This window comes from Grampus griseus (assembly GCF_964374135.1).
Source record: "Grampus griseus genome assembly, chromosome: X".
In the NCBI taxonomy this organism is placed as follows: domain Eukaryota; kingdom Metazoa; phylum Chordata; class Mammalia; order Artiodactyla; family Delphinidae; genus Grampus; species Grampus griseus.
Window position 1 is genome coordinate 56,864,929 of NC_138999.1, and position 15,983 is coordinate 56,880,911.

Consider the following 15,983-nt stretch of genomic DNA (forward strand, 5'->3'; position numbering starts at 1 on the left):
ATGGCAGACCAAGGGATTGAGATCTTAATCACATAAGACTCGGATCCAGGACTTGGAGCTCAAATATTGTAAATTTGGTATCTACTCCCCAAAATTTAGACACCCCATCTCAGCAGGAAGTAGAATGGTCGTCACCCAGTTCCCTGAAAGATTTGGGGAAAGATAAAACCAAAGTGGGGATTAAAACCGAGTTCCCCTAAAACCAAGTTCCTCTGCTGAGTTTATGATTAACATCTCTATCCAAAATGATTGTTCCCTTTCTAATCTAATATCTGTTCTCCTCAAGATTGAGGAGGATCAAGTAAAAAGCGGGGAGTGAGACCAAGCAGGGCCCTGTGGGGCTCCCAGGCCTCCCCGTTTCTTGTAGGCAAGACTCCAGCCTGCATGACTTTCCCTGTGTTCCAAAGGGAGGGTTTGAACAGCTGCTAATCAAGGGAGAAGCAGCCAGAAAACCACCTGAGGAAAGACTAAAGGAACCAGAGAAGCTCATCAAGATGATTACCTGAGACCAGATTAGAGGAGTGCAGGCCCTACACATAACCTAATCTTGTCAGAGACCCCACCCTTGAACCACTGTTATAAAACCCTTCATCAAATCCTCTGGGGTTGTGACACATAGTTTTTCAGGCACGCACCAGCTGTGTCCCCCTTTGACTAGCAAAATAATAAAGCTATCCTTTTCTATTCACCCAAAACTCGGTCTCCAAGGTTTGATTCGGCACTGGTATACAGAGAAGCTGAGCTTTTGGTAACATCCCAATTCCTGAAGATGATGCCCTTAAGGGCAGACAGCTTTGGTTTCAACCATTGGTGTTATATTATTCATAATTTACTTTAAATACTGCAACATAGCCAGTACAATGTCCTAAATTTCATCAATGTCATCAATTGCAATCACACCATTATTTTAGTATGTACCACTGAGAAAGAAGAAACTTTCACTGTCAAATCATTATGTAATATTTTTGAAGACATTTTAAATAGAAAATAAACTCAACAATGAACATAATTTAACTAAAATGACTACAACATGAGCAGCTATGATCATGTTCATGCATGTAGACGTTATGATAATTAGATAAAAACTGCTATCTGACAACAGTGATTTTAAGAAACAATTGATTCTAAGATGCATCCAGAATTCAGGTTACAATTTGAAAAAGAAAAGTGCCCTTTAGAATGGATGAAATTTGATATATGTGTTTGTTAGTTTTCATGCACACCCTAGGACAGGTCAGTTATGGTTGTAGTATTCTAATTTTAAATGCATATTTACATACTCTAGGACTGATTAATTAGTATTTAAAAGACTCTAATCAGAAGCCAGAGGGGCTACTATAAGCTTCAGCTAACCTCATCTCCAATCAACACCAATGGCTCTGTTAATTAGCATGGTTGGTGGCAAACTGACTTCTCATTGCTTAGATGTGTCAAGATAAATGGATTGTGGATTGGCTAGAAATATTGTATAGACATTCTCAAGCTTTCATTGACAGGTTAGAATAGAGCAATGCTCAATCTTAACATCAGTAAGGTGGGTCAACTAATATTATGAATCTTCAGATGTGATGCAGCATAAGGTACACAAAATCACCTATGATGTGTTCTATCCCCAAAATAGTTAACTTGAATCCATCTAGCCTTAAAATACAACCTCTACTTTATAAGAAATAAAGAAAATAGGGGAACAAGCTGAAAAATACAATGACGAAAGTAGACAAAACTAGTGAGAGAGTGGTGTGGACATATATACGCTACCAAACGTAAAATAGATAGCTAGTGGGAAGCAGCCACATAGCACAGGGAGATCAGCTCGGTGGTTTGTGACCACCTACAGGGGTGGGATAGGGAGGATGGGAGGGAGGGAGATGCAAGAGGGAAGAGATATGGGAACATATGTATATGTATAACTGATTCACTTTGTTATAAAGCAGAAACTAACACACCATTGTAAAGCAATTATACTCCAATAAAGATGTTAAAAAAAAAACAAAAAAGACTCTACAGAAAAACAAATTTTTGGGTCAACTAAGGAAATGTTAATATGCTCTGGAGAGGTAGAACTTGTTGAACTGAAAAAAGGTGGAAATTGTTGAACTGAAAAAAGTTTGGTGTTACTGAACAGCATAACCTCAATTTGGTAAAAAATGTAAATGTGTTTGTGTGGGGTGTGTGTGTATACATAAACACACACCCACACCCACAGAAAGATCCAGAAGAAAAAGCACGAATATATTAATAGTAGTGACTTTTGGATGCTGAAAATAGAAAGCTTTTATTTTTGTTTATTGACTTGTTTTGTTCTTCTATATTTTCCAATCTCTACAATGCAATGGTATTGCTTCAGAAATAACAAGTGCTATTATTACAAAAGTAAGAAGATTCTAATAAGCCTAAGAGCTCACACCCTATAGAATGGTAGCCGAAGCCTAGGATTGCAAAGGGGTCTTGGTCTTGCATTTGGGCATTAGATCATGGGATTTTATTGCCTGAACTACAATTGCGTTGCTGTATTATTATCTCATCTGTTTCAATTTAAACTTTAATGCATGATGCAGTCAGAGCAACTGAAAGGAAAGAGAGCTGAGACTTCACTGAGTTTACAGAACAGGTTGTACAACTGTTTTGAATCTGCTTCGAGATAAATACCTGCGTGAGTGGCAGAATTAGGCCTGAGGCTTGCTTGCATTGTATATGCCACTGGTCATGAGATTGTGGGGGAGGTAACCTGTACCGTTCTCCTACTTCAGATTAATGGAAGCAATAGGTAAAAAGCAAAAAGAATGGAATAATTGGGAATCTCAAATTGGCTGATGTCAATTTGTGTTTGCCAGTAATTAGCCTAGAAAATGGGCCAGCAGTGGGAACACACTAAGAAGGCATAAGTTATGATTATCATATAGCTTATGAAAGCAGTGGTTGGCAGGCAGAAAAATTATGTGAATTTTGAAAGCACATAGATTTTCTTCTCCTGTGTAAATTTCCCTGTTGGAACTAAGCCTATTTTATTTGCATTTTCCCTATAACTCTTGGTTATAAAGATACAAAAAAGTTGAAAGAATGGTACTATGAAAATTAATACTGTCTATACCTAAATTCAGGAATTAACATTTTCCTACATTTGCTTGTTCTCTCTGTATATTTTTTTTCTGAGCCCTTTAGAAGTAAATTGTTTCAACCCTAAATATTGTAGTATTCATCTCCAAATAATAAGCATGCTGTCCTACAAAACCACAATAACATTTTTATACCGAGGAAAATTTATAATAATTCCATATCACCTGATATCCGGTCCATATTCAAATTTTCTCAAATATCATGAAAAAATTATTTTATAGGTGGGTGTTTCAAATCTAGATCCAAAGTTCATACACTGCATTTGTTTCTGTTTCTTTAGCCTCTTAATACAAAACAGTACCACTACCTTTTTTCCCCAGGGCATTGACTTTTATAAAAATTCCAAGCCAGTTGTCTAAAAGAATGTCAAACATTCTGCATTTTTCTATACCCTGTATTTCCTGTAAACTTAAAAGGCTAAATTTGATTGGGGTTGAACATTCTTGGCAAAAATATTTGTTTATGTTGTATACTTCTTACTGTATCCCATCAGAAGGTAGATAAGGTCAGTTTGTATCATTATTAGTGATGCTAAATTTGATCAATTAATTAAGGTGGTATTTGCCAGATAACTTCATTGTAAAGATATAGTTTCCATTTGTAATTAGTAAGTAATCTGTGGGTAATACTTTGAAACTATATGAATATCTTGTTCCTGAAAATTCTTTTACTCAGTGGTTTTGATCCATGCCTGAAACAGGGTGCTGAGGTTGCAAACTCGAAGTTTTTCTTTTTGCTTTCTTTCTTAAGTGTAGTTGATTTACAATATTAGTTTTAGGTGTACAACATAGTGATTCAATATCTTTATAGATTATACTCCATCCAAAGTTATAAAATATTGGCTATATTCCCTGTGCTGTACAATATATTCTTGTAGCTTATTTATTTTATAAATAGTACTTTGTACCTTAGTCCTCTACCACTATCTTACCCCTCTCCACTTCCCTCTCCCCACTGGTAACCACTAGTTTGTTCTCTACACCTGTGAGCCTGTTTCTGTTTTATTATGTACATTCGTTTGTTTTATTTTTTAGATTCCACATATAAGTGACAACATACAGTACTTGTCTTTCTCTGCCTGACTTATTTCCTTAGCATAATACCCTCCAAGTCTATGCATGTTGTTGCAAATGGCAAAATTTCATTCCTTTTATGGCTGAGTAATATTCCATTGTATGTATATATACCAGCTGCTTTATCAATTCATCTGTTGATGGACACTTAGGCTTCCACATCTTGGCTTTTGTAAATAATGCTGCTATGAACACTGGGGTGCATGTATATTTTTGAATTAGTGTTTTGTTTTCTTTGTATATATACCCAGGAGTGGATTATATGGTAATTCTAGTTTTTGTTTTTTGAGGAACCTCCAAATATTTTCAATAGTGGCTGCACCAATTTACATTCTCACCAGCAGCATACTAGGATTCCTTTTTGATGACAGTCATTCTTTTTGTTTGTTTGTTTGTTTAGCAAGAAGAAAAGAGTTTTATTTATCACTATGGATGATAAATGAAACAATGAGTAAATAAAATTATACTTTTAATATTGATTTACAGTATTTCAAATATCTCTGGGTGTTTATATTTAATCTACGTATCCATTCAGACTTCTTAAAATTATTTTCATGAGCTAATGATCCACACAGAATTTAAAAATTCACAGTATCCTTCAATTTTGTTTATTTTATTAAAATCCAGTCCTCGATCTAATTGCATTTCTTTTCTTCTTTAAAATATAAATAGTGGCACTTAAAATAACACTAACAATTGCAACAGATCCAACCACTGACAATACCAAGGTAGAAATGTTAACTCTGGGATTTGGATGACTTTCACCACGACTGGTGATCTGCTTGAGAAATAAACAAAGCTACTTGTGTAAAGTTGGATACTTTTGATGTCAAATTGCTTTAATCCACATTTTGAATGGCAATGAATATGTGGGTTTCATTTTCTTCTGAGATATTTCCTGGTTTGAATGCAAAGGTTTCCTTGGAGTTGGCCTCATTTGGTAGCAGATCAGTAGTGTTTACTTGCAGAGCATGGTCAAAATTATCCCTTAGCTCCAAAATTAGCTCCAGAATGTTTCCACTTATTCTTATGATATACTGTTGAACTTAGGGGAAAAAGTTACAAATTAAGTAGGAACTGGAGCATCCATTTAAAATTCCTTTTTATTAATTTTTCTCAAAAATATTTAGTTATGTCAAGCTTATACTCATATCCAAAGCCTTATTTATTTTTCTATAAAAGCTGAATTCTGATTTTTAAACTCTGCCAAATGCTACCTTCTCTGTATGAAAAGTGGTAGCAGGTTATAATGTGTCACATTTGATTGATTCAAAACATGAGATTATAAAATTAATACTTTTCTGAGCTATCAATTAAAAATTATTTTCCTCTTACTCATCCTTACACCCTTGCTTTTGCAATGAGTACCTTTCACTTAATCAACGCTGCATGACACTTTGTCCTTACCATTTACAACATCAAAATCATCTGGTGCTGTCCATGTTTTTTTAATAATTTTAATTGTAGTATAGTTGCTTTACAGTGTTGTGTTAGTTTCTGCTGTGCATCAAACTGAATCAGCTATACGTATGCATAGATTCCCTCTTTTTTGGATTTCCTTCCCATTTGGTCACCACAGAGCAGTGAGTGGAGTTCCCTGTGCTATATAGTAGGTTCTCATTAGTTATCTACTTTATACATAGTAGTGTATATATGTCAGTCCCAATCTCCCAATTCATCCCACCACCCCCATGACAGGTGTGAGGTAATATCTCAATGTGGTTTTGTTTGCTTTCTCTGATTATTAGCAATGTTGAGCATCTTCTCATGTGTCTGGTGATCTGTATGCCTTTGTTGGAAAAATATCTATTCACGTCTTCCCATTTTTTAATCGAGTTGTTTTTTTCAATATTGAGTTACATGAGCTGATCATATATTTTAGATATTAACCCCTCATTGGTCATATCTTTTACAAATATTTTCTCCAATTTGGTAGAATGTCTTTTTATTTTGTCAATGGTTTCCTTCGCTGTGTGAAAGGTTATATGTTTAATCAGGTCCCATTTTTTTTGTTGTTCTTTTTTTTTTTTTGCTTTTGTTTACTTTGCCTTAGGAAACAGATCAAAAAAACCATTGCTACAATTTATGTCAAAGAGTGTCTTGCCTATGTTTCACTCTAAGAATTTTACAGTATCTGCTCTTACATTTAGGTCTTTGATCCATTTTGAGTTTATTTTTGTGTATGGTGTTAGAGAATGTCCTAATTTCATTCTCTTACATGTTGCTGTCCAGTTTTCCCAGCACCATTTATTGAAGAGACTGTCTTTTCTCCATTGTATATTCTTGCCTCCTTTGTCATAGATTAACTGACCATAGGTGTGTGGGTTTATTTCTGGGCTGTCTATTCTGTTCCATTGATACATGTGTCTGTTTTTGTGCCAAGAACACACTGTTTTGATTACTGTAGCTTTTTGAAAACTAGTTTTTCTAATTCTATCATTCCTCCCACACTTATTAGCTGGTATTCTTCAGTAATAAAGGGCTTTCCTTACTCTAACTACCTCCCATGGATTTTTATTTATTCAAAATGTTATTATCAAATACAGCACTCATTGTTTTTGATGTTTCGGTTGCTCCAGATGTAATCAGTGTCAGCCTTTTCAAGCAGATTCCTGAATCTTTGTGACATGACCCTATTAGTGCATGAGCTCTTCTTTGCTTACAAAGGTATACTTGATCCAAGACTCACCTTGTATTTTCCTTGCCCCAGACCTGGAATCAGCCAGTTCTCTAAGAAGACTTGGCACTTTTGAGAAGGGAATGTTATTTAGAGACAAAAGATCTGGGCACTACATGTGTTTATTGCTTTCTTGGGTAGAATCATCTCAAGACTCGTTAAGTGAATAGAAGATTTTGTTGTTTTGTTTTTAAATCATGAGTTCATATTGGCATTCTCAATTCAACTTTACCATTAGAGAATTTTTTTTTCTTTACATCTTGAATTTTGTATCCACATCTCTTTTTCTTACACCATAAACCTTGGCTTCTGATAATATTAATATATTTACTATTTTTTACTTTATCCTTATGAGATACATATACATAAAATAATTTCAAGTTATAATTATAATATTACTAGTACTAATAAACCTACTGGCTGATGCTTACAACTTTTTTTGCAGTTTTTCCTGTTTTTAGAATATATTTCATTAGCATGAATCAGAGGCTGTGTTGACAAGTTAGATGAAATAACTGTTTTCTCTGTATGACTATGCTATGAATTTGATAAACATTTAGATTCATTTGATTTTTTGCATTCCATTTTAGGGTTTGTAATGTTTTCCTTTTCATTTAATTTTACTTTTTGGATACCTAAAATATTAATATGGCTCAAAAGTCAAAACCATAGAAGGAGGACTCAGAGGAATCTAGCTCTCATCCTTGTCCCTTCCACCCTAGTCACCACCTATCCCCTGTAGAAAAGAAAAAAAAAAGAGAAGCCTCAATTAAATATAGTCAGGAGACCAGAAGGGGGAGCTCTTATACCCTGCCATGATAGCAGAGCCCAACAGGAAGAAAACAGATTTTTCTTTCCTGCCAAGGACCCAAGCCAATGAAAAGCTATGGACTCTTTGTTTACTATAGCCCTCCCAACTTCCTTTTCCCCTCTATAAAAGCGTTGTCCTTCCCTTGTCAGGTGAGGACTTGCCCATTGTTTGGCATGATTGCAGATTCCAAATTACAAATCTCTGCTCATCCCAAATAAACCCACCTTTGCTGAAGAAATATCTGGTAGTCTATTTCAGGTCAACACCTCCATAGTAACCATTTTCATTAGTTTGTTTTTATAACAGCTTTATTGAGATATATTTCATGTACCATAAAATTTACCCTTGTAAAAGGTACAATTCAGTGGTTTTTAATATATTCACAGAGTTGTCCAACAATCATCACTATCTAATTCCAGAACACTTTCACCACTCCAAAAAGAAACCCTGTAACCATTAGCTGTTACTTCCCATGTCTCAGTCCTAGGCAACTATTAACCTACATTCTGCCTCTATAGATTTGTCTTTTCTGGTCATTTCATAAAAATGGAGTAATGTAATATGTAGCCTTTTGTGTCTGGCTTCTTTCACTTAGCATAATATTTTCAAGGTTCATCCATATACTTGATTCCTTTTATGGCTGAATAATTTTCCATTGTATGTTTATACCATATTTTATTTTTTCCATTCAGCATTTGATGGTCATATGGGCTGTTTCCACCTTTGGACAACTATGGATAATGCTGCTATGAATATTTGTGTACAAGTTTTTGTACAGAAATTTGTAATGCATCTGGAAATCACTTCAAAAACAAAATTCATATTTTCCTCATTCTTTTTAATGACTATATAATACCACATTGCTTGAATATACCATGATTTACAAAACTAGTCACTTATTGTTGAATATTTATGTTGCTTCCAATATTTTGTTACTAAAAATTACACTGCACTGACACAAACTTGTGCATATGTTGTTTTGTATTTGTGGAGGTATATCTTCAGAGTAGATGCCTAAAAGTGGAGTTGCTGGGTTAAAGGATAATTGAAAATGCAGATTTGTTAGATATTGCCAAATTCCCGTCCTGTACGTCTGTGTTTGTATTGCATTAACACCAGCAATGTGTTGGACTCCCTGTGCCCCAAAGTCTCATAAACAGAATGTGGTCAAGCTTTAGGGTTTGCCAATAAATGGTATCTCAATGTAGGTTTAATTTGCATTTTTCTTATTACAAGTTAACTTGCACAGTTTTTCACATATTTAAGGTTATTTGTCATTCTAGTTCTGTGTTTTGTGTGTCTGTGTCTATTGTTCCTTTTGTTCTAAGGATTTTGAGGAGCAAGATTCTTCAAGTAAGGTAGATGGCCAGCCTTTTGGTGGAGGGAGGTAGGTGTCTCTCACTAACTGCTAGTAGGAGAATCTTCAATTGAATCCTTGGCTCATGTCACATATTAAGACTCTTAGAAAGTAAGAGCTGGAAGAACACTTTGAGATTAGCTATTCCAGTCCCCTCATATTATAGATGACCAAACTGAGGCCCAGAGAGTAGGATGGACTTTCTTTAGGTTCATAGCAAATTAGCAATAAAGCTGAAATTTGAACCCAAAGTCCCTTTTCCCCGGGCAACTTCAAATTAACAACATGTGCTGATTTTTGTACTTTACGGAGATTATCATAAACAATTTTTTGGAAAGAAAATGCTTTTTAATGTTTGCTATTAGCCCAAATTACAAACATTGGCAATAAATATAAAAGCTATTGTCTTGTTAATTCTGCCTATTTGTCTGCAATATTGGCTATAGACGTATTAAAAAAAAACTCCAAAACAAAAACTTAGAATGTCAGAGTTGGTCAGATCTTGGAGAGATATTATCATATCACAGGGGAACCTGAGGTCCAGAGGTACAGAGTGATCAGGATTTATTACAGCAGGAGGCAAAGAGGGCCATTTAACCTTCACTAAGGGCCTCAATTTTAGGTGTTTTGAGATATTCTCCAAATGAGGTTAAAATATCTCATCAATGCATTTATGAGTGTGCTGATAGCTTTATTTTGTTAAACACAAACACTTAAAAGGCATCACAATTTTTCTAAGCTTGTTGTCTCACTTATTTACTTTTTAATACACCAGGAGTGGTCTTAAGAGAGACCTGCCCGCGGTCATCAAGAAAGCTAGTAGCAGAACTGACACTAGAACCCAGGTTTGCTGACTCCTGGACAGAGTATTTTCTGCTGCACCATACTGTTTCCTTAGAGCAGCTAGCCTTTTATGAGTCAAGTAAATTCATCTTTATTCACAACATTGAACCTTCATGCCAGGAAGCACCACAGTGGGGCACACATGCCCTTACACCCACCCATCTTAGAGCCTATCACCAGACCTACTCTCTGGAATGCTGCTATCTGTTCCTACATGCCACACCCAAGCAAAGAAGGTGACCATAATCATAACTCCCATGTCTTGAGAACTTCCTATGTGCCACGTACTTCACCTGTGTTCATTCAAATCCACACAACAGTCTTATGTGGTAGGGAATACTACTCTCATTTTATAGATGATCAAACAGGTTAAGAGAGGTTTTCCTAAGATTACACAGCTGGGATTTGAACCCACGTTTATCTGACAGCAAAGCCTGTGCTCAGCCACCATTCTACCTGGTGTTACCATTCAACTGAGACAACCCCTCAACTAAGATGCATGATGACCCTGAGAGGATATATATAAGGGTAAAGGGAAAACTGACTTTCTCACAGAGCACTCAGACTGCCCAGGATGAAGCAGTTGGGGGCTGAGACTTAATGAGCTGACAGACAGTTAATCTGCAGTGCTACCATGTGGGCCAGCCCTCTAATAGGAACTCTTCCTGAAAACCTAGAAGTTACTTACTTGACCAAGTGTCTTATAAGAAGTTCCAGCATCTCTCTGTTCTTTTCCGGTAGCTTATATACCAAGGAATGAATAGCTCCCAGCCGATAATCCAGGTTGTCAGACTCTGAGAGAGAACAGAGAGATAGTTTTGCCTTCTGGGCAACTGGATCAAGCAAACTCTCATACATATACACACAGGCACACACACACATGTGCACATGTGCACACAGACACAATCAGAGACACATAGAGTCAAATAGATGGAAAGAGAGAGATATATAGACACAGGGACACAATGACAAAGAGAGACCAAGAAACAGACACTGAAAGAAAGAGAGGGAGGGAGAGAGACTGACTAAAAGATAAAAACATAGATTGAAAACAAAGAAATAGGCCTAGAAAGATGAAGAATTAGAAGAGAGAAGAGAAAAGAAATATGAGTAGAGAAGACAAGACTGTCTCAGAGCAAGTCAGAATTCTGGATACAGCAGGTTGCTCCTAAAGTTCCACACGTAAACTTCCAGCTGGAATCCCTTGCCCACCCACTTTCCTTGTGGAACTAGGAGGTATGCTTCTGCCTCTGGGTTCCTATGAAAATCACTGAGAGACCTCAGAGTAAAGATCAAAGCTCTCTTGCCTCAACAAATATTCATTATGAAGACAAATCCCCTGACTCATTTTCCTGAATACCATACAAGGCATAATGCAGAAGAGTCACATCAAGGTAGGGAGGGATACTCATACAGTGGCCTCAGTCAAAACTTTTAATGCTTCTTCAGCTGCCAACTTTTTAAGTGATTCCATATGCCTTATTTCCTGTGTACCCTTCCACCCTCACCATTGGTCTTATCATCTAAAAAAATGTGATGCTAGCACTAAAAGATTAGGAATAATAATTCACAACACAATTGAAAAGCATTTGAAAAGGCAAAGTGCTGAAAACATGCTGAAATAGTAACTGTAATGGAAACATTTTGCTGTCCCCTGGCAATGTGAGCCATCTTGTTCTGATGTAAGAGGCAAAATCAATCAATAAAATCCTCAGACCTGTCATATCCCTCGTTAGCCAGTTTTCTCCAATTCACTCAACTAACATTGATTTATGAAAAATAATACAACACTTGAGTTAGCAAGTAAGAATACTCTCATTTGACAGTGGACAAAATCTGTGTATATGTTTGTTTTTTCCCTCACTTTCCCTCAAGCAGTCTTCTAGGCTTGTTGCTGTAAATATTACTTAGAAGCGAGGACAACACAATTAACTAAGTAACATAAATACTTACTGGCAGCAGAGACCAGCTCTTTGTGAAGTCTATAGGTCATGACAGGTTCAGAAAGATTCCTGAAATTAATGAAGACTGTAAGTTCCTTTGGGGAGGGAGTAGCAAGGCCTTAGATGCGCAGTTCTGTGAGCAGCAAGGCTGAAGTTTCTGAGCTCCACAGATTAATGACTACATACATTTCTCTCTTCATCTGAAACTTTGTCAGAGGAATCCTAGTTGCTAGTAATTTGACAGAAGACCTATAAAAGTATGAGCTGAGACCTTGTGCAGGGTCTCCAATTAGTTCCCCAAAGTGAAAAGAGGCACAAATCAGTCCTGCAAAATTCCAAAGTGGACCCACTATGAATGCTACTATGAAGTCCTTACAGTTGGATAGTTCCTCAGTTTCCAAAGTGCTTTTTTTTTTTTTTTTTGCAGTACACGGGCCTCTCACTGTTGTGGCTTCTCCCGTTGCGGAGCACAGGCTCCAGATGCGCAGGCTCAGCGGCCATGGCTCGCGGGACTAGCCGCTCCGCGGCATGTGGGATCTTCCCAGACCGGGGCACGAACCCGCGTCCCCTGCATCGGCAGGCGGACTCTCAACCACTGCGCCACCAGGGAAGCCCCCAAAGTGCTTTTATATCTGTCCTCCCATTTGATCCTTCCAAAGATCCTGTGAGGTGAAGCAGTAATTCAAATACCCATTTAATGGAGGAAATTGAGCCTCAAATAGGTTTCTTTATTTAGTCAAAAAATACTGGCTGAGGGACTTCCCTGGCGGTCCAGTGGTTAACACTCCATACTTCCACTGCAGGGGGAATGGGTTCAACCCCTGGTTGGGGAACTAAGATCCCGCTTGCTGTGTGGTGCAGCCAAAAGAAAAAAAATGTTGGCTGAGCACCTACTTGTGACTGGCATTGTGCCAGGTATTGGGGATCCAGATGAATTAGACATAGTCTAAACCTCCAAGGAGCTAATAGTCTAGTTGAGGAGAGTTCCATATACAAAATGTAGGTGATGCATGGCTCAGAGGAAGGAAGTAATACACTAATAATAATAATAACAAACTATCCACTGTTCTAAGTGGTTTATATATATTTACTCACTTAATTCTCATGACAACCCTGTAAGGTAGATATTGTTATTATCTCCACTTTATAGATAAGGAAACTGAGCTTCAGAAAAGTTAAATAGTTCATCCTAGACCACACAATTAGTAAGTGGCAGAATTTAGCAGTCTGTCTCAAGTCCATGTTCTTAATCACTACTTTATACTGCTTGCCACTGCTATTATTGTAGTAATCTAGGTGAGAAATAATAAAGGCCTAAACGAAAATAGTGCCATTAGGGATAGAAAGAAAATGTGAGAAGAGTCATTTGAAAGACATTAAAGACAGAGCTTCAATAATTGCATATGCTGGTGACGGAGAGAGTAATCTGGTTTGGGTGACTGAATAGATTAGAAATTGATTGAGAGGGAAGTGGAGATGCTATGTCAGAAGGGTTTCTGGGATAGCCAAAGGCAGATGTTTATTAGGAAGATGGATGGAGTGCCTTTCTAGATCTGAGAAGTAGATGTGGAAATCATGAGCCTAGGAGGGTGATTAGAACCATGAGAACAGATACCACTGCTCAAGGAAAGATGACAAACTGGCAGCCAACAGCTACATGAGACCTTTCAACAATTCTTCCCTGTCCAGAGTAGTGTGTAAAAAAGAAATGGAATTGAATGAGTCATCAGAATACGAAAAAATTGTATATTACACATAAAAGTCAATATTGTCTGCCTCTATTGAAAAACTGAAAGATCTGTCTATATTGGGTCCATATGGTTATTTGTGGAAGTAAAGAATATTGCTGTTTATATATAAACAAAGGGATTGCTATGCAAGTAAAGGTTTTATATGCAACATGTTTAACATAAAAGCAGTCTACTTCAGTCATTTTCATGTCCTGGCTCTTGTGGATATTTGAATTTTCCATCCCCTCAGTGTAGTAAAAAGAGAGGAAAGCCCTAGGAAATACCAGGTAGAAAGTCCATAAAAGGGACTTCTAAAAATTGTCAGAGGTGAGAGAAAATCCAAAAGTAATGGATTAGCAGAATCGAAAAGAAGAAAGTTTCAAGGAGGGCTTGTTAACAGCTTCAAATGCTACAAAGAGGTCAAATAAGGTAAAGGCTGACAATTGTCCATTGTGTTTAGAATTGAGGGAATCACTGGTGACCTTGGCAAGAGCAGCTTCAGTAGAGCAGAGGGGGCGGGAGTCAGACTGCAGTGGGTTAAGGAGTAAACTGGGACATTAAGAAGCAGAGACAGGGAGTGTATATTACTTCATACACTGAAGCTAGATTGGGAAGGGGTGAAATATCTCACTAGGCAATCTCATCTAAGCTCCTGACTCCAATTATCATCTACACTGTTGATGATTCTCAATTTTTTAGCTCGAGCCCAGAATTCTTGAGTTTCATTCCTATATATTTCCTATATATCAAATTGCCTACTTAAAATTCTTCTCCTGATTTCTTCAAAGACACCCAAATTTGACATATCCAAAACCTAACTTGTCATATCCCTCAAATTTAGTCATTTTCTTATGTTTCCCAAATCAGTAAATGTATGACCATCATTTGGTTGTATGGGCGGGAAATGTGGAAGCCATTCTTTTATCTCCCTCTCCTCCATCTTCATATCCAAGTTTACTCCCTAAATCTCTTGAATATGCTTATTTCTATCTATCCCCACCGCTACTCCCTAGTCCACACAGAAGCATCATCTCTTTCCGGGACCACAGCAATAGCTTGCTAATTGGTTTCCACCTCTACTTATTTTGCCTCTCTCTAATCTCATCTCTCTATGTTTTTCTCAAAATGCAAATCTCATCATATAACCTCCTGCTTAAAAATCTTTCAATATATTCTCATTCCTTTTAATACAAATTCATACCCCAATTCTTAAAATGTCCTAAAAGCCCTTGTATGATCTGGCCCCTACATATCTCTCCCTCCCTGTCTACACTCAATACTCCACGTAAACTGGTACATGTAGTTTCTTAAAAGGGTCTTCCTCTTGCTTCAAAGTCTTTGCATATGAAGTTATTTCTGTCTGGAAATGCCTCCCTCCATCCCCAGTTGACTCCAAGTTATAATTCAAACATCATTCCAAACTAAAAACCAGAATAAGTTAGGCCTTCCTATTATATGACTGCATAGCACCTTGCACTTTTCCTTCAGAGAACTTATCATAGCACATTATATTTGTATAATTATTTGTCTTTTGTCCACTTCACTGGACTATAACCTTTTTAAGGTCATATCTACTCACAACTGTATGGCTACTGCCAGACACCATGCTAGGCATAGAGTAGGTCAGGAAATGTTTACTGAATGGTTTAGTGAACGGTAGAATAAATGAATGCAAAGAGATGTGTAATGTTGGAGCATATTTACATGCTGAGAGGAAAAAGCCTGTTGAATGAGAGAGGGTAAAGATACAGAAGAGAGAAGGGATGTTTTTTACAGTAATTTTCTAGAAGTGTTGGAGACAAGGGGTGAGTTAGGTGCCTAGAACACAGATGGAGGAAGTCCACTATGAAAATACTGACACATTTAAGAAATCTAAAGGGTGTTGACTGGCTAGTACATATTAAATGTTCATGGATAAGACACTTAAGAACAAATATCTCTTATTGGGGGTACAGGCCACTCAAACTTTCAGGCTCGATCTTCTCATCTTTCAAAAGAGCTACACTGCTTGTTATGGGATAAGCTGGGAAAGACGTACTGTGGGAGGGACTTACTCTATATAAATCTCTGAAAAAACTAACTCCTTTTAAGGAGGCTAGAGACACAGAGTTATTTACTTGCATTATTCTCATCATCACGAGTCTCCTGAAAGTATGCATAGCAGATTGCTCTGTCTTTCTTAAATTACCCAAGCAACTCCAAGAAGGCCACAGCCCCTGGGCAGTGGGGAATAGGGGAATAAGGTGCTCCAATACCAGTGGCCTTATAAGTCAGAGATACTTAGGTTCAAATAATATGAGCCACGATCATGAATATCACTTAATGGGGGAGGGATATGATTTAATTTCTTCATCTGTAAAATGAGTATGGTAACACCTACCTTATAAGATTATTGTGAGAAAAAAACAATGATATTGTCAACGTAAGCAACT

At 37.1% G+C, this 15,983-nt stretch overlaps 1 protein-coding gene across 1 annotated transcript in view; it reads right to left on the reverse strand.

Annotated features, from left to right (window-relative positions):
* Positions 1-15,983, reverse strand: part of OPHN1 (oligophrenin 1) — a 606,425-nt gene that overhangs the window by 123,265 nt on the left and 467,177 nt on the right. The window contains exons 17-18 of the mRNA XM_082681995.1: positions 11,832-11,890; positions 10,567-10,672 (exon numbers count right to left, since the gene is read on the reverse strand). Of these exons, the coding sequence (XP_082538121.1) occupies positions 10,567-10,672; positions 11,832-11,890 (165 nt within the window). The remainder of the gene's footprint in view (positions 1-10,566; positions 10,673-11,831; positions 11,891-15,983) is intronic.